At 39.2% G+C, this 22,547-nt stretch overlaps 1 protein-coding gene across 10 annotated transcripts in view; it reads left to right on the top strand.

Annotated features, from left to right (window-relative positions):
* DIAPH2 (diaphanous related formin 2) overlaps positions 1-22,547 on the top strand; it is an 811,416-nt gene that overhangs the window by 340,819 nt on the left and 448,050 nt on the right. For all 10 annotated transcript variants that reach the window (XM_037908252.2, XM_037908255.2, XM_043522784.1 and 7 more), the window contains one exon: positions 15,786-15,887. In XM_037908252.2, coding sequence (XP_037764180.1) covers positions 15,786-15,887 — 102 coding nt within the window. The remainder of the gene's footprint in view (positions 1-15,785; positions 15,888-22,547) is intronic.

The raw sequence follows: 22,547 nt of genomic DNA, 5'->3' as shown, positions 1-22,547 counted from the left end.
CTTGTTCACCGTGTCACCTGAAAGTGAGAATAGGCATTCTCATGGCACTGTTGCAGCCTGGCGTCATAAGATATTTATGTGCCAGATGTGCTAAAGATTCATATGTCCCTTCATGCTTCAACCACCATTCCAGGGGACATATGTCCATGCCGATGACAGATTCTGCTTGATAAGAATCCAAAGCAGTGAGGACCGATGCATGTTCATTTTCATCCTCTGACTCAGATGCCATCAGCAGAAGGTTGATTTTGTTTTTTTGGTAGTTCAGGTTCTGTAGTTTCCGCGTCGGAATGTTGCTCTTTTAAGACTTCTGAACGCATGCTCCACACCTCGTCCCTCTGTTTTTGGAAGGCACTTCAGATTCTTAAACCTTGGGTTGAGTGCTGTAGCTATCTTTAGAAATCTCACTTTCGTACCTTCTTTATGTTTTGTCAAATCTGCAGTGGAAGTGTTCTTAAAATGAACAACGTGCTGGGTCATCATCCAAGACTACAATAACATGAAATATATGGCATAATATGTGTAAAACAGAGCTGGAGACATACAGTTCTCCCGCCAAGAGTTCAGTCGCAAATTTAATTAACACATTATTTTTTTTAACGAGCATCAGCATGGAATCATGTCCTCTGGAATGGTGGCTGAAGCATGAAGGGGCATATGAATGTTTAGCACATCTGGCACGTAAATGCCTTGCAATGCTGGCTACAAAAGTCCAATGCAGATGCCTGCTCTTACTTTCTGGTGATATTGTAAATAAGATGTGGGCAGCATTATCTCCCATAAATTTAAACAAACGTGTTTGTCTTAGTGATTGAACAAAACATAGGACTGAACGGACTTGTAGGCTCTAAAGTTTTGCGTTATTTTGTTTGAGTGCAGTTAAGTAACCAAAAAATTGACATTTGTAAGTTGCACGTTCATGATGGAGATTGCACTACAGTACTTGTATGAGGTGAATTGAAAAATACTATTTCTTTTGTTTATCATTTTACAGTGCACATATTTGTAATAAAAATAATATAAAGTGAGCACTGTACACTTTCTATTCTGTGTTATAATAGAAATCAATATATGTGAAAATGTAGAAAAACATACAAAATATTTAATGTATTTCAGTTAGTATTCTATTAAGTGCTATTAATCGTGATTAATTTTTAAAATCATGATTAGTTTTTTTGAGTTAATTGCCTGAGTTAACTGCGATTAATTGACAGACCTAATTATTAACATGATATTCCCCTCACTTTACAATCCTCATGGAGAGTAGGAGTAGATAAGTTGTGTTTTATATAAGATTTTGCAAGTGTGCCCAGTCACAAAAATGTCAACAAGAATAATAATTTTACCCAAATTTAATGTTATTTTGACAAGATACCTGCAAGAGATGTGTTTAAAAAAAAATATTGGTAATGTTTTGAAAATTCTTCTAACAGTGTTTTGCCACATCAAAGCTTCAAAACAATTCTAGAAATTTCAAATTAATTTTACTTTAAAATACTTCGGCAAAATCTAGTGCATGGGACAGTAAAAGTTATTTTCTCATGGAACATGCATAGCAGAATGGCACATATGCTCCATTGGCTTTAAAACTTGCCAGTGGAGTCCAAAAGTGTTCTTCCTTTTAAAAAAAAGAAAGAAAAAAAAAAAGTCTTTTAGCCCTTTCATTTGTGTACAGATAAGGCAGGGATCAGCAACTTTTGGCATGCAGCCCACCAGGGTAAGCCTCCTGGCAGGCCAGGCCGGTTTCTTTACCTGCTGCGTCTACAGGCTCGGCCGATCGCGGCTCCCACTGGCTGTGGTTCGCCGCTCCAGGCCAATGTGGGCTGCGGGAAGCAGCGCGGGCCGAGGGATGTCTACACTGCAATTAAAAACCTATGTCTGGCCCGTGCCAGCTGACTCTTACTGGCGGTGCTTGGGGTCAGGGGTTGTTCAATTGCAGTGTAGAGGTTTAGGATTGGTCTGGAGCCCAGGCTCTAGGAGCCTTTGGTGTGGGAGGATCCGAGAGCTCAGGCTGCATCCTGAGTCCGAACGTCTATATGCAATTAAACAGCTCTTTAGCCTGAGCCCCTTAGTTCCAGACAGCTAGCATGGGTCAGCTGTGGGTTTTTAATGGAGTGTAGACATACCTATAGAGGTCACATCATGTCTCCTGCACTTCCTTCACAGTTTTGGTACAAAGTAGAGGAAGCTGCTGTAACTCTTAGAGGATTTTATCCATCCATGAAATTCTTTAATCTCATTACTGACCAAAACCAGGAGAAAGCTTTACCGATTTTTTTGTATAATTAGTATATGCTTCTGAAGTTCAGTACCCTTCAGTACCTATACTCTCAACCCTAACTCAAATATTACAAAAGTCTGGTTTGGTTTTTTGTTTTGTTTTGGTTTTTTTGGTTGTCTGAATTTATTTTATTAAGGTGGAACTGTCGCATAACAAGCAGTATGCTCCCAAGAGTGAAATGATTGCTCAGGCTGACCTGTTTCTCTTGACTCAAGGAAGTGTGTGTGTGGGTTTTATTTTTAAAGACAATGTTGTTTTGCTATAAAAATATTGAAAAGTTGTCAGTCTTCAGTGAATGATTGTCCGTCCTGGAGCCAAGGGAATAGTTATTTTCTCAGTTTTGTGAGCTCGAAATCTGTAAGAGGGTTCAGCTTTGTGTTGCCATATAACAAGGGTGATGAAGTCAGGAGTTATTGCAGAGACTGATTAATATATAACCGTGTAAGGCATCAGTCCCCAGTTATGTTAACTTCCATGAATTTAAATGTTTTTTTTCAAAATACATTCATATTTTGCTAGTTTATGCTGCTCTATTGGATCATATTATTACGTATATAATTATAATATCAAAAATTAGGATAGTAAAGATTCATTTGATATGTCCATGGAACACTCTTTATCTTCCTCATTTTCACTTTTCTTCATGTTTGTATGAGACTACCTTCCTTTTTTCGTTCAGTTTTATATTTTATTATGGAGGTATTGGTAGCAACTGTATATTTAAGGTTCTACTGAGACTTGCAGTTGTGATTGGGATTAATTATCTTTATGTAATACAAATGTACACCAGCATCCATCTCGTGACACTTATACTTATGGTAAAGACTCTCCAACACCTCTCCTCTCCCCGGCAGGCAAATTTGACTTAAATCTATTCAGCTGCTTAGGAGTTACGGGCAGTTAGAATAACTCTTCTTTGACATGTAGCTGTGCAGCCTGTTTCCTTCAGATCCTTCTAGCTAAAAAATACCTTGGTTATAACATCCTATGCTTACTATGTAGGTGGAGTTAAACTAAATGTAAGACTTGTGGCAGTGTTTTATTAAATACTTCTGTTATTAATTTTGTTTGTCATAACTTATTTATGCCAAGGAATGCTGCTGCCTTCATAAAACCACCAGTCTACTACCACTTTCCTTACCCCCTTAGTCTTCTGCAACCCCATTGGGGTTCGACAAAAGGAATCCTTTTCTTAGGGGCCTGGCAAGAACTGCCATATCCAGGCTGCTCTCTGGCGTATCCCAGTAGGTCTGCCAGCTGGACGGTATTCCCTGTTAGTACAGGTATATGAAGGGATTCTTAGTTTGCTTTTACAGCAAGCCTCTTCCTCTCCCTGCTCTCTCTCTGGTGTTGGGATGTGGCAATAGGGAAGCGGGGACTTGCAGCAAAACTTGTTTGGGAAGCAAAATTGTGTCTCCATTTGAGAGGCAATTTCTGTGTCCGACTAGCTTTCCCAGGTCACTTTTTTGGCCTCCCTAGCACTGGGTAATCACTAAAACACAGTAAGCTCCTCATCCTGGTTCTCTGCACTGTAGTCAGAATGCTGTCCCCATGCCCTTCTATCCATTTTAAAAAAGTAATACCTTTAAGATATAAAAATGTCCAGTTTTAAACTTTGTTATCAAACATATAACTTTCAACTAAATATCCTCCTTCAAGGGTGTTTCAGCCTGGCTCCCATGCTAGGACTGTATGCTCCATTGCCCACCTTGTGTTCCCATGCAAAAGCATAAAAGGCAGGGCAACCACATTTTCCGCTCAGTTTCTTCTTAGAGCGTGTGGCAGCGAGAGGGAACCTGGCAAGTGTTTTACCTGCTGGTCATCCTTGTTATTCTGGTGAAGATCTCCCTCTTTCTCATATAATATCTGAAATAAAAGAACTAACAAAAGAAGAAGGAAAAAGGATAGAGGAGATAGTTGTACATACCCCTTTCTATGCCCCGTACAGTGGAGAACCATCATGGTGAACTGTAAGCTTTCAGGGTTTAGGGCTCTACCCAGCCTGCAGCAGAATCATTCCTCTTATCAACAGGCATAGCCAATGTAAATGTTCTGTTCAAATAAGTTCTTTTCTGTTCGAGGAAGACAAGCATTTCTGATAAATGTGCAGTGTGCAAATCATTCACATAGAGGACTTTCAAGTCAAGGGAGACGCAATCCAATTTCATCTGCTCCAGCAGTTTTATGCATTTTGTCCAGCTCAGAGCAGGGAGTCCTCCCCACTAGTTTTCACAGATGACTTCAGAGCAAGTGTAGGAGACCCTGCTACAGAGCACTGATCCAGCACAGGCATGGCAGGACACAAGTAGGAGGGTACCCAATTTGTATGTCATGGTGGCTCGACATCATTGCATGTGTCCCATAGATAGTTCACTTTGTATAGATCCAGAAAGAGGAAGAGATCGGTCTTTTCTGTGGTTATCACTGCCTAGAACACTGACAATGGGGACAGAGCAGCCAGACTCTTAATTGTTTCGAGACAGAGCTGTCTAACCAGCGCCAGCGGCTGATGATTTCATGGAGAGAGGTGGGCAAACTGTGGCCCATGGGCCACATCCAGCCTGCGGGACCGTCCTGCCCGGACCCTGAGCTCCAGGCCGGGGAGGCTAGTACCCGGCCCCTTTCCTGCTGTTCCCCCTCCCCTGCAGCCTCAGCGCGCTGTGCCGCAAGCGCTCTGGCCCGCCACTCCTGTCGGGCAGCGCGGCGGCGTGGTAAGGGGGCAGGGAGTAGGGGGCTCCAGGGGGCAGTCAGGGGACAGGGAGGAGGGGACAGTTCAATGGGGGGGGGCTGGATAGGCATGGGAGTCCTGGGGGGCCTGTTAGGGGGTGGTGGTGTGGATAGGGGTCAGGGAAGTCAGGGGACAGGGAGCAGAGGGTGTTGGATAGGCGTGGGAGTCCCAGGGTGCCTGTCAGGGGGCGGGGGTGTGGATGGGGTTGGGGCAGTCGGGGGACAGGGAGAAGGGGCGGTTGGATAGGGGGTGGGTTCCCCGGGGGTGGTTAGGGCGCGGGTCCTGGGAGGGGGTGGTCAGGGGACAAGGAGCAGGGGGGATTGGATGAGTCGGGGCAGTCAGTGGTCAGGAAATGGAAGGGGGAGGATAGGGGCTGGGGGCCAGACTGTTTGGGGAGACACAGCCTTCCCTACCCGGCCCTCCATATAGTTTTGCAACCCTGATGTGGCCCTCCAGCCAAAAAGCTTGCCCATCCCTGACCTAGGATCTCCTAATACGTATTTCCCGAGACTCTGGATATTTAGATGGTGGTTGTCTATGAATAGTCACACAAACTGTGATATCCTGGCTACATCAGTCCCCTGCCAGCATTGATTTCCCCATTAGCAAAGGCAAACAGGAATTGGCCAAAGCCCTTTAGCAAACTCCATCCACTGTTCAGCTGACCTCCAACATGGCAGAGAAACATGACCAAGTGCCCCAGCTAAATTCAGAACACTTCTCTTCCCACCCAGTGCCTCAGGTCATTAGTAGTCACAATGGTACAAGAGAAACCCTAGTCAGTGAAAGGTACATGTACACCCAGGGACAAAGGAACCCAAAAGTTGAATCTCTTTGGGGGCAAAGCTGATTGATTGGCCTCACTGCAACTATAGGTGGCAAGTTATCAAGCATTATTTGCCAAGTAACATGTCCTGACAAGGAGGAGGTCAACTTACTTTTTGTCCAAGCTGCCTGATGATGGTAGGGAGGAGATAAAGGAAATTATATTCATGGCCAGATGGTTGCCAAGGCAGCCTAGGATATGGTTGTAAGATTGGTGGCTGTGACCATGTAATCCTGAGATGAGCCTTCGGAGCTCCACCAGAGGCGCAACTCGTCAAAGAGATGGAGCTTTTCAGTTTGAAGGCTGACAAAGCACTTCACCCTCTTGAAGAACATGAGGGCTATCCTGAGATCCATTGAGGGATTGACACACCATCCCCTACTGAAAGCCCTACAAGTATCAGCCTTGACAGGGGCAATGGGCTCATGCTGACTCTTAGGGCAGACATAATCAAAATGGTCATGGTGCCAAAGGAGACAATCATCCTCTGCTTCCCTTGTCACCCTGGTCAGCCAGACAGCAAATTTGGTGGGAATGTCAGGAGCCACATCAGAGCTGATCATCACAGCCACAGCTATTACCTTATGAACATACCTCTCAGTGGTAGGCCACGTGCTGGCATTCATTTACGTGAAGCTGCTTGTCAAACTTTGCCTTCAAACTCTCCAACTCAGGCTAAGGAATGTCTGTTCTTCACTGAAAATGTGATAAGAAACAAAGGTCATAGTACCATGTCATGTTACCACAGAAACCTGATACCCAAACAACATGGGATTACACACAACCATTCTAGAGTCCAGAGCCACCGGGGTAGCTTGTACAATATTCCTGCCTATCCTCCAATGGGATGCTCATCCTTCTGCCTGGAGGACATCAACTTCTGGAAATAGTGTGACATGATTGGCCCTTTACTTTCCAGGAATCAACAAGTGAGCAGATTTCCTGAGCACATGGTCCCTGTACACATCCTTCATGGAAATGATATTCTATCAGTGGGGTACATGGAAGACTACTTTGTCAGAAAGGACAATGCAAAATGTTAAAACTTTTGCTCAAGAGGGTCCATGGTTGCTACTGCATGACTCTCTTACAGTGGAACAAAGAATTCATATACATCTTTCTTCTGATTACTAGGGTGATTTCTGAACTCAAGTAACAAAGCTATGATCATTCTGGTATCTCTGTAGTGGGTGAGGCAGTTCGGGCTGACAGATCTGCTTTAGATGTCCATTTAACCTCTGATCCAGCCCCCACACTTTCTGGATGTGATCTCATAACATCACAGCCAGAAACTCCATCTAGACCCAAAGTCACTGCACCCGACAGTGTGGCCGCTGTTTGGCTAAGAACAGTGGACAGACTGCTCCTGTCAGGTGCAGGAAATTGCAATATGTCCCACATTACCCAGGGTCTTGAAAATGTCTGCAGAAAGGGAGATCCACTCACATACATTTTTTAAGGTCTTTTGGAGCAAGATTTCCCTCCCATAGACGTAGGCCAAATAGAGTTAAAGTTTTGGTGCTAAATAATACTGGGAAACTGCCATTGAAAAGCTTTAACTTAGAGTTGTAGTGTCTCAGCTAAAAGAAAAGGAGTACTTGTGGCACCTTAGAGACTAACCAATTTATTTGAGCATAAGCTTTCGTGAGCTACAGCTCACTTATTTCCACACCACTCAAATGGTTTAAAAAAAACACACACAAATCTTAAGTTAAAGCAACATGAACATAATAGAGTGTGAATCTTCATTGCCACGCTCAGCCACACCAGCATATGAATTATGTCTCTATCACATTTCCAATTAAACAATGTCCTTATTCTCATCATACACATACAAGAAATGAAAATCACATTGCAATGGACAGCCTTAACTATAACCTATTATGAAGAACATGCTATCTCTGTGTATGTGAAAGTGAATATGATATTTGTGTGATTTTGTTAGCAATAGAGTTGGTAAATTTTTTAAATGTTAAATTTTGGCCATTTTTTTCATTGCATTCAAATTTTGATATGGAAATACCCCTGAGAATTTCAATGAGCGTGACTGTGCACAATGTTTTTGTTACTTTTCCATTTCCTGTTTTTGATCAGTTTTAGTCAAGGACAATCACATTTAACATCACATTATCCGGTTGTGATTAACCCTTTGTCATGTTCTAACATAACATCCGGTTGTGATTAACCCTATTCAAACATCTAACATAACCTCTAATCATAACATCCGGTTGTGATTAACCCTATTCAAAGTCATGTTCTAACATAAACTGATTTTCTAATGAATGCATAGGCTTAAGTGTGCCTCCTTTTAGCAATGATTTTACTTTGCAACTTTTCTTGGGACCTCCTGAAAAGCAATATGTGCAACTTCTACAGTATAGCTAGGCAGAAATATACATTCAGATAACTTCAGTTTCTGGTAAATAATCTTTCTGTCATCTTAACAGCCACAGCATTGGACTCATACTCTGTGATGTATTTTTTTTTTTAATTTAAAATATCACAGTTTGTCAGTGATTCTCTCTCTTTGTCTCTCTGTCTCTCATAGATTAATTAGAATGATCAAGGAAAAGTGTATTTGATCGTATTTATTTATTTGGGTTAGTTAATTCTTCTGGGTAGCTGCAAAATAAACAGATTTAAACATATCCACGTGTACTGCTACCTTCAGAGGTTTAAGTAATACAACAGGATTATCATTGACATTAGATCAGTATTAAACTTTATGCCTCAGGTGTGGAATGGTATTCTGTGTTAGCATAGTGAGGAATCTGAAGAGTGTTTCTAGGACTGAATTAAAGACAAAAAGACTATGACTTGTAAAGATGCTTCGCATATTAATGTCTTTCATTCTGTGTGATTATATTTGAGGTTTTTGGAGATGTGTGACTTACATTGTTGCCAACTTTCATTTTATAACAAGTACTTTTGAAAACCTTTTTTTTTTATGTATCAGAATATGCCAACACTTCCCTGTTGTTCTATCTTCAGAACATATGTTAGACACATTATATTGATAGGAGAGATTGTCAAAAGAAATATTTTTTTTAAATAAGTTTATATATGTTATGAGCTTCACGTATATAGTATAATTGGAAATACACTTTCATCTTCTGTTTTATTATGGTTCTGTTCCAGGATGTGACTTAAAATATAACCTTTTATTTAGTTTTATTTTTCTTAATCAAGATAAGATCAGTAATTAAAGGAGGAAGTCTGCAAATCCATCAAATTAATATCTTAATATCAATCTTCCCACAATCACTACATTGTATCTATGCATAACTTTAAAGCTTCATATTTGATGTTTTATTGACTACCCTCACTTATTAATAATGTCTGGATAAGTTAAGTAAAAAATAATTTCATAAAGAAGTGTTCCAGGAAACCTATATGGTGAAAAATCCTGGTCTGTTTTAAAACAGTGGATGGACAAAAGTAGTAGTTTCAGTAATAGCTGGCATTTTGTATACCATCTTTCATCCAAAGATCTCAAATCATAATAACTTTTAAAACTGGAAGTACATGAATAACTGTATCTGTTTGGGGCTCTGGGCAGCAGTGCAAAAAAGGCAGAAGTCATTCTGCAGTGAAAGATCACATCCTTAACAAATAATACACAATCATTCTGGAAAGAGTTTGGTGAATCCTCTACTCAGTGTAAATCACTGGTGAATTTTAGATAGACAGACTGTAATTTCTCATTGGTATTTTTCTGTACACAAGGATAATAGCCTTAATCCAATGGAATTGTCATGAGAGTTATAACAAATCAGCATTCTTGCTTGCAATCCAAAATAAAGTTGTTTTGTTCCATTGTAAATTCCTGGCTTTAGTCTGTGTAAGCAAGAGCCATATCATTTAACAAAAAGCAAATTAACAAAACATCTTACAAAATCATTAATGTGTTTTGAATTGAATCCCTAAGGCATTTCCAAATTCTGTAGCATGAGAAAATCCTCTTCATGCTATCCCAGTCCATTTGTGTACTCATTGCCATGATGACAATATTTTGAGTAAGAGCTTCACTGAAATCATTAATCATATTTACTTATTAAATCAGTGATTTTTGGAATCCAGTACCTTGGTATTAATTTCTTCAAGTTTATAAGAATGATCATTAATCAATTTCCTCTCAAGAAAAAAGGATATTGCATATCAAAATGCATTTTTAGGTGTTTGATTATGAAGATAGACTCTGGACCATATCTCTCAGAAAATTACCTCTACTTCCATGAACTTCCTGGGCTTCAGAGCTGCAAGAGATGTAACTTCTTCTAGAAGGAATTATCGATGTAATGTAGGATTAGATGTTCGTTCTCTCCCCCCCTTCCAGGGGTAAAGTATCTTACTTAGCCCTCAGTAACCATATATGATTAATTAGTATATTTTGGAATGACCTGTTAAACATACTCAATGAATCCCCATTACTGCAACTCAGTTTGTTCCCCAGGCTGCCGGAGGGTTAATTAACTGGAAAGATTTAAAGGGGGCAGGGCCTGACATTATTCAAACTTCTCCATGGTTAACATTTCAGATGTCAATAAGAGACTTGAAGAAAAAAACGATGCAGCTCAAAAATTATCTTGTTACCGCTCTCAAAATTTGTATGCAGGCAAAACTGGCAATCAGCATGGTGCAGATTGTCTGATTGGAGATTAAACTCCAAGCCAGGAGGTCTCTGTGTACCCAGACTTGTATAGGATGTTTATTCCAGCCCCAAAGAATAGTCCCATAAAATGAGAACTGTTAATACAGTACCAACTTTTCCATGAACTTGGACCTTCCAAGCTCCCATAGCTCCATAAATACCTGTATCTGATGTGTGTGCACATGCGCTTGGAACCTTCCAGCTTCCATAGCTCCATAAATAATGGCAACTGTGTGTGTGTTTGTGTGCACACGTGCATAGCTCCATAAATACCTGTATTTGGGGTGTGTTTTAGTTATCCTGTAGAGGAGCCTTGGTTTTCTGTAGTAGTTGCTGACTCAAAATGATGCAGATATTTTAAACTGAAAATGGGTCTTAATAATAAATGAGCATTTGTGCTGCAGTCTGAGTGTGTGCAAACAGAGGTATAATAAACAGCAGAAATAATTTTATCATCACACATCTGCTATTTGTTCTAAATGTAATCCCAGCAGGATTACTCTTTTGCTTGTTCAGTCTGTTTGATTCTAACACCATTTTCGCTGTCTGGAGATGGTTTATCATTTTACTTCTAAAGCAAATTGAACCAGTAACAAAAAAAAAGAAGATAATTAGTACCAAAGTTTATGTAATTTTCATAAGTAGATGTAGTTAATCATAAACCTGAGTAAAAATAATTTGGAAATGAATACACTTTATTGGGAAATAAAAACATGATTATCACACAAGGTAAATAGAAGTATAACAATTGTATTTGAAGAGGCTTTTTTCTTTTATTAGTACAATAGCAAATTTAACTTTGTATCTCAGTTAATACCTTGAATATCTTTAAACAGTTAACTTGGAGTGGGGAGGGATGAACACAAAACAACTTCCTGATGATTAGATGAGACTATATTTGGTTATAGTATGTCTTATTAAAACAGTTCTGGATATTTTAGAAAAGATGTTAAAAAAAAAAGTAGTGTCTTTCATGGGTATGTGATATTAGTTGCCAGATTGTAGACTTGATCTTCATCTGAGGTAAAGGAGGGAAGAAAAAATGAAACCACCTTCTTTTGAGCTTCATTGGGCATCAGATCATCTTTCACTAGTCCTTGTAAAATAGTCTTTACAAGGAAATCTGACCACTTCAACCCTTTTTTTCCCATGGTCCCCCCTTCTCCAACTAAACTTTTCACCTTCACCTTTGAAGCCCTATATATCCTTGCCCCTCCTTACTCAACCTTCTCTCTTGTTTTGTTGTTCCCTGTCCTCTTCCTTCAGTAAGTGACCTACCTGTCCCACAAGTGTCTTTCATTCTGCTCTTCACTCAAGGAACACCTTTCCTGAGCTACTCCGCGCGGAAGGATTTAAATGAAGACTCACTTCTGTTATGATGTCTATCCCTGAGTTTAGATAACTAACTTTGCAACTCTAAAATAATCAAGAAATGGGCAGCTGTCTTGTTAGTTCTGTGTTCCTGCTGTCACCCTGGACGCTCTGTTTGTACGTTGTGTTCCTTTCTCCCATCATTTGCTTTCTATAATATTAGGGCTCTGTGCATGATTTGTCTGTATAGCACTTAACTCTACCATATTATTAATACACTGTAATACATTTTATTAGCTGCAGTGGCATTCCAGACCATTTGGAAACATACATGATTAAAAAGTTTAATATTAAATATTATAATAAAATACTCCTAAATTACTTTTTATCCATATTTCATAAATAAGTAGACACAAAAGTAGCAAAACACAGATTTCTACAACCTTTGGTTTTAAAACAAAATTCTTGGCTGGGTAAACTTAAAAAAAAAAAAAAAAAAAAAAGTTGTGAGCCTGTTTGTTTTCTGCTTGTTTTCAACACATTTTAACATTACTGCAGTTGAAGCACAGTTAGTTACCTTGTTAATGTATTTGTGACTGATAAAATCAGCTTTGAAACAACAACCACAAGACTTCCCCCTTGGAGAAATAATGTGTGCATATGTCTGTGTACGAAGCAACTTGAGTGCATTTATGTCTGCTTACTTTGTTCCCTGCAGCTCTTTTTAAATATAGTATTTTCCATGTTGCATTGGATTATGCAAGTAAAATAGAAGACCTTGAAATGCACACTTACTAAACTACATTAACTGTGTCAGTGCTTTGTTTTTGAAAAGGGAAATGAATTATGGAGGAGCATTTTGACAGTTGCAACCATTAAAAGACATTGACTGAAAGATTCTGAGACACTGTCAGTTCCCTGAAATGCTATGTGTAAATTAAATTTAAATTGTATCTTCTTTTAAAGGGAAAATGAAAGTAATAATGGGCAAAATGACTTTTCCCCAAAGTCACAAAAATTAAATTTCTTTGTGCTTCCTTGGATATTTAATTTGTGAGAATTTATTATATAGAAAAAACAAATAGAGGTAATTATTACTTAAGCATCAAATAGAGCAAAGGCTTCATGACAATGTGTTGGGGCAAATTTCCATTTTCACTTTTATTTCATGGGAACGTGTATCTTGATCGATGTGTGCATTCAATTCAAGTGCATTTTTTCCTATGAAGAAATAAGGAAAGGACAAAGATTTGTTCTTCAGAACTGTGAAAACTAGACTGGAACTGGTCACATAATATTCTATTTATTTCTATTTTTTTCTTACAGCACTGACACTTTACCAGCTCTGCTTTTAATTCATGTAAGCTTATAACTGGTATTGAAGGGGTTGTACTATATAATCAATACAAAACTTTCCTAGTATTCTATCCAAACTCAGTTAGTGTGAGGTTTTGCGTCATTTGAGTCACAACTGCCAACTATTGATCCTGTATCTGAAGGTTTTAGGCATTGTGTTCACATGTATAAAACAAATGTCTTGGCAAAATAATGTTTTTTGAAAACTATGTACAGTATGCTTTTAGAATCTGTGACTAACAGGTATGTTGCAGATCTCGGAGCTAGAATAAAGAGCAGGTGTGGTATTGTGTGCAGTCTTTGCCAGGGCTTTCCTTAAAAAAGAAATCAAGCGTGTTTCTCCTTAGCAAGGTCTATGGACAGAACCAGCATGAGAAAAAGAAATCATAATGTTAAAAAGCAAAACAACCATAAGAACACTACTTAATTCTAGATGGCATAGGCACAGTGATGGTTATGCCATTCTAAAATGAGTTTGACAAAATAGGGTCTTTCGCAGTTTAAACACAATTTATGTACAATATGATGGACTTAATCATGGAGAGCCCAAATCTGTTCTTCTACAAGTAGCATGGCTCAGTGAGTTGAAATGAGATGAGAAAGAACAGTTAGGTTTTGGTAAGAAAGTAAGGGCATTATAGTTCAATACCTTCACTTAACTAACCTTTAAGTGTGCAATTAACATTTAAGGAAAATAAAGTTTGGGGAATGCTGTAGGAAAATTGCCAAAATGTGGAAAGTAGTTAAGTTCTCCGTTCTATGAACAGGAATAATTTTACATCCCACTTCTGAGATACCATAAAGTGAAAGCTATAATGCATGAAAGATTGTATTCTACTGTTACAGTGGTGTCACAGACACATCTATACCGAAGTTTTCCATTTAAAAACCTTTAGTTGTAGCAGCCTTACAAAATTACAGTAGGCTGAAACATGAGTAGTGAGCTACCGGTCAGAGATACAATTTTTGTAATTTGAATTCCAACATATATTCAATGATGAAAGTGATTTTTTAACATAAATATATGGAAATACATGTCGACCACAGTTTGGGTCAGCAAGCAGCTGATGTTGCTTAACTGTGATGGAGACTGTAATAAGTCCTATAAGTTTTAGCAAGGACATTTGAACTGCGTCCACTTCCCAGAGGAGTCTGTACATCAGTAAGATAGTGTAATGTTAGCTTGTGAGAATGTCTTGCATTTAGTTAGGGTATGCATTACTTTTATCCCTTTCTGCTCCGGCTTCCCTTCTGTAGGTCTGGAAAGCATCCTTAAATGTATTCAGCCTTTTTCTGCAATGTAGTCTATTAGATAGCAGATTCTGGAACTCAGCAAAGGCAGTCCAGGTGGACTAGACTGTATGTATGCTATCTGAAACAGCTTTGTAAAGGTGTAGGGGGAAAAAATGGGTCCTTAAGCATTCATCACAAGGGATCCTATAAAATCCTTATGCTACTCTAGAGCTGATTCAGATATTATCTTCTGCCATCAGTGCTCCAGTTTTCTGTCTTCCCAGTTTGCCTACCATAAGTCATCGGTGAGCAATGGCGATCTGTGGCGGCAAGGCAGAGGGAAGGACAGCCACTAGGAACTAGTGTATTGATGAGTGTGTACAATAGTAGTACACATGTTCTATCAGCCTGGCAACATTCTGATCCAGCTGGACACCTGTGTTTAACAGGAAACCTAAGATCCTTGAGTCTCTTAGAGCAGATAAGTATATCCTGCTCAATTTAAAAAAAAAAAAAAGCTAGTCTTTTCTTTTTACATATGACAAAGAAAAAACTGTGCAAGAATAAATTTTAAATATATTGATTTAACTATAAAATTAGGGATTTCTGTACACCTGTACTACCCAAAGTATATTTATTTAAAATAAAGCAATGAAGAGGGGCATGCAAATTAGGCCTGTCCTTTTGCCAGAGTTCAGTTGGTTATATGATACATGCAGCATTTTCTTTGTGTATAGTGAGATGAGCTTATGAACCAATTTTACATCTTGCTTAGCATTATCAGAGGAGAAGAGGTTGAAAAGTTATGCTTAATAGCTAAAGCCCCAGAGACTTATGCAGTTTTGGAATGGTTTCCATTTCTGTGTAAATGTCTTTCAAGTGATGACTGCAGACTGCTTTTGTGGATAAGGCCCAGAGTTATTTTGGGAAGTAAAATTTTGCTTTCTGTGTGGGTGGGAAGGAAGATAATACTCCTTATTTATAATTTAATGAGGAAGATGAAACCACAGGGGCAAAAAAAAAGTTGGCAGCCAATGACTAATACTTGAATGTGTTGGTGCCAGTGGTTCAGAGATCACAGCACTAACTCCTTAATACTGGAAAATCATGATTCCTGTCACAGAGGCTGTTTAGTGGAGATGCTGACATCTGTATAAACCCATCTAACTTACTGATTTGTTGTGTTACTTGTACGTTAAGAGATCAATGTTTGCATGCACTGGAAATAGCCAAATGGGGAAAAAATAGGGGGTCTCACAATATTCCCTTAATTATCAAGTCATCTAACAAACTACAAACATCGTATAATACAAAATGTTTAACAAATGCTCATTAAAATCACAGCAATTGGCAGAATATGAAGGTAATGTAATATGCTTTTTTATTTCTTTGGTTCCAGAATTTGGTGAAGAATCTTCCTGAACAGAAAGAACTCAGTGCCTTAGCGCAGTTAAAGCATGAATATGATGATCTCTGTGAGCCAGAACAGTTTGGAGTTGTGGTATGTATTCGACTAATATTCAGCCAGGGGTTGTCATTTATAAGATACATTAAAAGGAAAAACATTTAAATAGTGTATTGATTTTTTTTCATTACTGTTAATACATGTTTTTCAGACTGCACAGATTGTGGACCACTGTCTGTCTGTCTCTCATTTATTTAGCACAATAGTGGCAAAAATCAGGAAATTAAGGTTCTTATGGAATAGAATCCCTACAGGTACTTGACAGAGCCTACTCTATACTGTACCATTGAAAGGAACAGTGATGTATAATTAACGGCCACTTTCTATAAAAGTCATTTCTATGACAAATCAAATCTCTTTGCTGATTGACAGGGGAGTGCTGTTGATAAATAATAGAGCAGAAGAGGTATATTTTAGGACTTCTTAAGTATTCATTTATGCAGAGTCATCGACTGATGATTTTTTTCACCCATTTGTTGTTTGTACTTAATATCTAAGAGACTGCATTGGCAATTGAAAGAGTTAGCCTATGTATTATTTCTCAGTTCAGATATTCCTCCCTCACCTTGCAATAAAAAATTAGGCTATTTATGCTCATATATTTGTAACATATATCATTTTGCTACTAAAAGGAGTGGAACTTGAGAAAAGATGCAAGATATCTTATTAAGAAGAATCAATAAATTTAGAGTTTATTATAAACTTTGTTTATTCAGATAAATTGTGGACCTGACTACAAAACCTAGTAAAACCTCTGCATTTGGGAAAATTTCAGATCTGGATCCAAATTCTGGGCTAGATTCTGATGATACTCATGTTGAGTTGCAGCACTTGTCTCCAAAAAGTAGTCCCTATTCAGAGACAAAGTATGACCAAAATAAGAAAATCAAAATGTGTCCATTTGTGACTAGGACTTATCTCTAAATCAAATGTTCCAATATAGCATAAGTTACGTAGTAAAGTCTAAGTTCCAAAAGTACTATCCAGAAGTGTTTTGTAAAAAGTGTGTAGTTCAATTGCTATATATGCAGTAAATCAGATTGTCACAAAAATAACTGCAATTTTGGCTAGAGATCGTACTCTCTCTTGGGAAAAAGGTTATAAGCAGATACCCATTAGAACAGGGGTTCTTAAATTTCATTAAACTGCGGCCCCTCTTCTGACAATAAAGTTATCACATGACCCCTGGAGAGGGGGCGGGGGGGGGGGCGGAGCCCAAGCCCTGCCACCCCAGGTTGTGGGTGAGAGGGGGCTGTAGCCTAAGCACCATTGCCCCAGGTGGGGCTGGAGCTCCGGCTTCAGCTTCAGACCTGAATCCCAGCAAATCTAATGCTGGCCCTGGTGACCCAGTCAAATGGGCTCGCAACCCACTTTGGGGTCCTGACCCACAGTTTGGAAACCGCTGCATTAGAAGTTCAGTTTGGGCACCCAGTTTGACTGCACAAAATATAAGTAAGTCAGTCCTTACAACGCTTCTCAGATGTTGAGGCAAAGGAAAAACGTTTGGCCTGATCAGATATGGCTTTTTTAAATATAGGAACTGGAAAATGAAAGGTTTAGTGATTTTTCATATATTTTCTAGCTTTTTAATGAATGGCCTAGTTCTACAATGTCGTCCCTTTTGGAGAGACCAATTTATACAGGAGCAACTTCAAAGGTAATCTGGGGAGGGGGTTCAGGAGGACCCTGTGGTTGGAGGAGAGGAGAAGAGAGGTAAAGGTAACAGAGAGTAACATACAACCTCAAGAAAAGAATTAGTTCAGGTTGATTCTGTTGTTCTATTTATCAGTGTCTGAAGGCATACTTTTCAAAAAGTAGGTCAATTGTTTTGAGACACACCTTACTATAGCTAAGTAGTTTGCTAGGTTTTTTTACAGGCTAAAAAAAAAAAAGGCCCTGGTTGCTCCTTTTCTGTGCAAAAGTATATAAAAGGGAACTATTTAATGCAAAACCTTTAAGTTCCAGTGGCAACACAGAAAAAGTCATCCAACAGTTTCCATGAAGTCTTCTCTAAGGATCTTCTGTCTCTCCTAAATTATTTTCAGTTTGTAAGCCACACATTCCACCTTGATATGTTTAATGTGTTAAAGCTCCCATACTTTCACCACAGGAGGATGTAGGCTCCCTTTGGAGTCACTGTCATTTGTGTGTGTGTTTGTGTGTGTACTGGTTTTTTTTTAATCAACCCATGTTTATCATAGAGGTAGATTCTGTTTAAAATCAGAAACATTCTTCCCTCAGAAGCTGTGTCCTTGAGTCTGCTTCATTCCAGGCCCTGCTGGTCCTGGGATGAGCCATAAATAAAGCTACGTTTTAGTCATGGGTATATTTAGTAAAAGTTATGGACAGGTCATGGGCAGTAAACGAAGTTTCATGGCCTCTGACCTGTCCATGACTTGTACTGTATACCCCTAACTAAAACTTGGTCCTGGGGGCTGCAGGTGCTCTTCTGGGGCAGGCGGGTGGTAGTGGGCGGCCTGTGACTCGTGCTGGTAGGGATTGGGGGCATGGAGCAGGCAGCGGTGCATGGCCCGGCGCCCCTACTGGTGGTGGCGTGGTGGGGAGTGTTGGCGGGACTGCCAGGCTCCCTATCCAGCTCCGTGTGTCCCTTCAGCTCCTAGGAGGAGGGAAGGTTGGGGGGCTCTGCATTCTGCCCTCGCCACGAGTTCTGGCTCCATAGCTGTGGTTCCCGGCTGATGGGAGCTGCAGGGGCAGAGCACATAGCTCCCTGGCCCCTCTGCCTAGAAGCTGCATGGACATGCTGGCCGCTTCCAGGGAGAGCCCTCCCCTCCCCCCCCCCCCCACTAGGTAAGTGCCACCGTGCTCTCCAACCCAGCCCTGATCCCCCTCCCACACCTAAACTGCTGCCAAGTATTTGAGCAGCCCCTGAGCTGGCTGCACCGGCCACTGCAACAGTCACAGACGTCACGGAAAGTCACAAAATCTATAACCTCTGTGACAGACACCCAGTCTTAGCTGTAAATAAGTTTTGAATTAATACAGCCTTATTATAAATTAGGCTGTTCTTTATATTCACTCATCTAGCTGCAATAAGGGAAGTGTGTGTTTGTGTCTGTATGTGCATATATACATTTATATATACACATAGATTTAATATAATATAACATAGTTTGCTAGCAGTGTGCTTTCTACTACATCTGACAAATTTCTGATATCTTTTCTTACCCTTCTTGTGATTTCAAGAAAGCTCATCATTCTTGGTATTCAGTTATCTGGAATCCCCTGCAACCTGACTTTGGTAACAGACCTTATCACTGTATCCTTTCCCCCCTAAACTCTAGGCTTTTTTTTCTTTCTTAATCTTGTGTGTTCCTTGTCCTCTGTCAGCTATGGATATGAGTTTTCTCACAGCTGCCTGCATTTTAATAATTTGGTTTATTAAATCAAAAATAATTTACCCTTTTCTCTTCAAGGTGTTATTGGTTTGTGGTTGTGGCCAACAACTGTTATCTGTGCTAAATAAATTTAATAGTAAAGATATAAACTGGAGAAATCTGATTGGAATAACATTAGTTAAAGCTATGTTTCGCTTTCCTCGCCAATCAGCAAAATGAAAGGAAAAAAAAATTGTGTGATTTCACTAATAATAATTAGAATTTACATTCGGTGTAGTAACTATCATTGGTCAAAATGAAAATGGAAAAAAAATAATGTTGATATGATCACAAAAGCCACAAAGTGTTTGAAGACACAGATTACTTTTCAGATCCAGTAGTTGGTTTACCTTTTAAAACCAGATAGGTAGATTAATATTGACATACGCAAGTAAAACATGATACTGAAAATGAAGTTAAATGCATTGCTAGTGTATTAGTGACATATCATGGATCTGAAAAGCTGGTTGTAACGTATTAGAGGTTGTATTAGTTGATGCAACCTATTTTTAATTACATGCTCATTTTTTGTTATTTTTACTTAATAACATGCCATATATTCATCCTGTCTTGGATGATGATAGTCATGACCTTGACAGATTGCATAAAGATAACATAGCTTTTATATTCTGTGTCTTGATACAGTGTATCTTGACTGGTATGAAATTTATTGTTTACAAATTGGACTGGATTGCCAACATAAATGACAATGTAACTCACATTATTTTTTGTTCTAAAAAGCGGCAATTAGGTTAGTTCTCAGGCTTACATTTTTTATTAGGTTTGATAATGTCAACAGATATTTAAGTAACCCAATGACAGGCACTGTAATGCTGTAGTGCTAAACTGTCCTCCGTGAATTTTTAATGTTCTTGTACTGAGAGGAAAGTTTACTTACTCTTATGGCAACATCCAAGTTAGAAGAGAATCCTAGAGTAACATCATTTTAATTCACAGTTGTCAGTTATGAGTATTTGCTCTTTGTGCATTCATGAGGTGTTTAGCTGCTGTTGTAGTGCATTTGATGTATGCCATTTCTGCAAAGATGTACTTGGAATAGTTATCTTATTTTGTCATGATGTAATCAGAAAAAAGTTCAGGGTGTTGCTAAGGTTATTGACCATATAAAGTGATGTTTTGGGTGAGAGGATTTCCCAAACAATATGCCATTTGATATAAACTGATACAAATTCTGCTGTTATACTCGGGTAAATCTGGAGTAACTCAACTGGGATGATGGGAGTTGCTGTGGATTTATACCATTATGAAAGCAGAATTTAGCTTCCTGCTTTTATGAATTGTATGCTTTCTGAAATTTCACTTATTATTATTATTATTCCAAAAATCATTCTCATGCCCCTTGGTTTTTTTGTATGACAGTGTGGTCAATTTACCTTTGACTCAATCTATCAACCTTTCATTCAAATACTCTTAATTGTTAGTAATTTCTTTCGCATAAAATCCTACTTACCCCTAAGTGCTATTGAAAAAACTCTACCCATCTTATTCTGGTTGTCTTTACGTAGCTGTGTTTCTGCATTTGTCTCCACACCTCTAGTATCGGGACATTACAGTTAAACTTTCAAGTATCTTGTTTTTCATTAAAATAAAAAAAGTCCAAACTTTGTTCTGTTGTCCACCATACATTTTAGTAGTGTAAATATTACTACAATTCTGGTTTCATGTCAGTGTGAATCCCAGTGTAGGTGTACAAGTGCACAAGATCAAATTCTTTTGACCAAGAATGTCCATCAGGACTGTTTATCCTGTTTCTTTATGCTCCCCAACGAAGACATAAAGGGTAGGGTGGCCAAGACCCATCCTCATCTCTCACTTATGGTAGCAAATTGGAACCTGTGTCCAATATGATTAGATTTTAACATTTGTAAACTCTTCAAAAAAACAAAACAAATCCCCCACCCCAAACTGACACCACCTTGAATCTTCTGAAAACCTTCAGGACAATCCTAAGTCTTGAATAAATCAGTACCTGAAACTGATTTAAGTGGCTATTTGATCAAGATCTGTGAAGAGAACTCCCTGTACAAGACCACCTCCCAAGAGGAGCAGCCATAAGCTGCACTGGAGCAATCTTTGACACCAAGATGTCCATGGTGCTGGCACAGACTTCAGCACCAAAAGCATCCTACCCGTCGACGGCACCCATGGAGGATGTGTACTCCTCCTTACTATCATCTTTTTCCCAGTGTCTAACAGAATAAGATCCGATAGTGCTGTGGAGACAACTGAGTATAGGCCTGGCTTGACGTGACAAGGGTGAGGCCTCATTTCTTGGGAGAAAGAATTAGGAAGTTAAATGAATTAGTGAGTTGGAAACAGGATGTCTGTACTAGCTAAGATGGGGGTGGGGGGGACACCCAGGGAATCATTTTCAATGGACTTTATAACAATGGCTAAAATAATCCTGGAACGTAAAATGAGGTTGTGACACCCTGGCACCCCCTTATTCACCACTAGCATATAATAAGGATATGTTTTGCACAAAGTATCCCTTGTCAGGTATCATTCTAAAAATCTTGATCTGCTAGACATTAATATTTCTTTGGATTGTATATGCTATCATCATATGTGAAGTTATGAAGTTTGGCTATACATGTAGTGAGGTTGAAAACACCCACAAGCAGCCTTTCAGGTACAACAGTAAAAAGATCAAACAACGTTAATGGCTTATTGAGGCAACACACACAAGCACAAGGATCACCCCAGGAACTGTGTACAATAGAAACCTCTCTGAGATAGCACTACACAGAGGGAACTGTTTGATGCAGGTCAGAACAAAAGAGCTTTCCAGCAAGTGGGAAGAAGATATAAAAGCGGGGAATGACATCATGGTGGTATCTCACTCTTCCTACAACAACATACCTGGAAACACCTGAGGAGCAAAGACTGAACTGGAGGAAGTGATGGTCCCAGGCTGAAGGGATTTCTAGCCTGCATATGAAAACCTGTGAAACCCAAGCTGCAAAGGAAAGGCAACTTGGGCCTTAAGAATCTGCCAGCCTGTTTATCACTCAGAGTGAGAATTTGCTAATTCATATCCTACCTATCTAATATGTTAAACTCAGTTTGCAGTTGTGTTTATTTACTAGGTAATTTGCTTTGATCTGTTAGCTGTCACTTATAATCACTTAAAATCTATCTTTTATAGTTATTAAACTTATTTTATGTTTTAATTCAAACAAGTGTGTGTTTGACTGAGGTGTCTGGGGAAAATCTCAGCTTGGTTGCCATAAGTGTGCATGGTCCTCTTCACATTGAGGGAGAGATGGACCAGGTATTA

The sequence above is a fragment of the Chelonia mydas genome, chromosome 9, assembly GCF_015237465.2.
Source record: "Chelonia mydas isolate rCheMyd1 chromosome 9, rCheMyd1.pri.v2, whole genome shotgun sequence".
Classification (NCBI taxonomy): domain Eukaryota; kingdom Metazoa; phylum Chordata; order Testudines; family Cheloniidae; genus Chelonia; species Chelonia mydas.
This window is presented reverse-complemented; position numbering and strand designations above follow the sequence as displayed.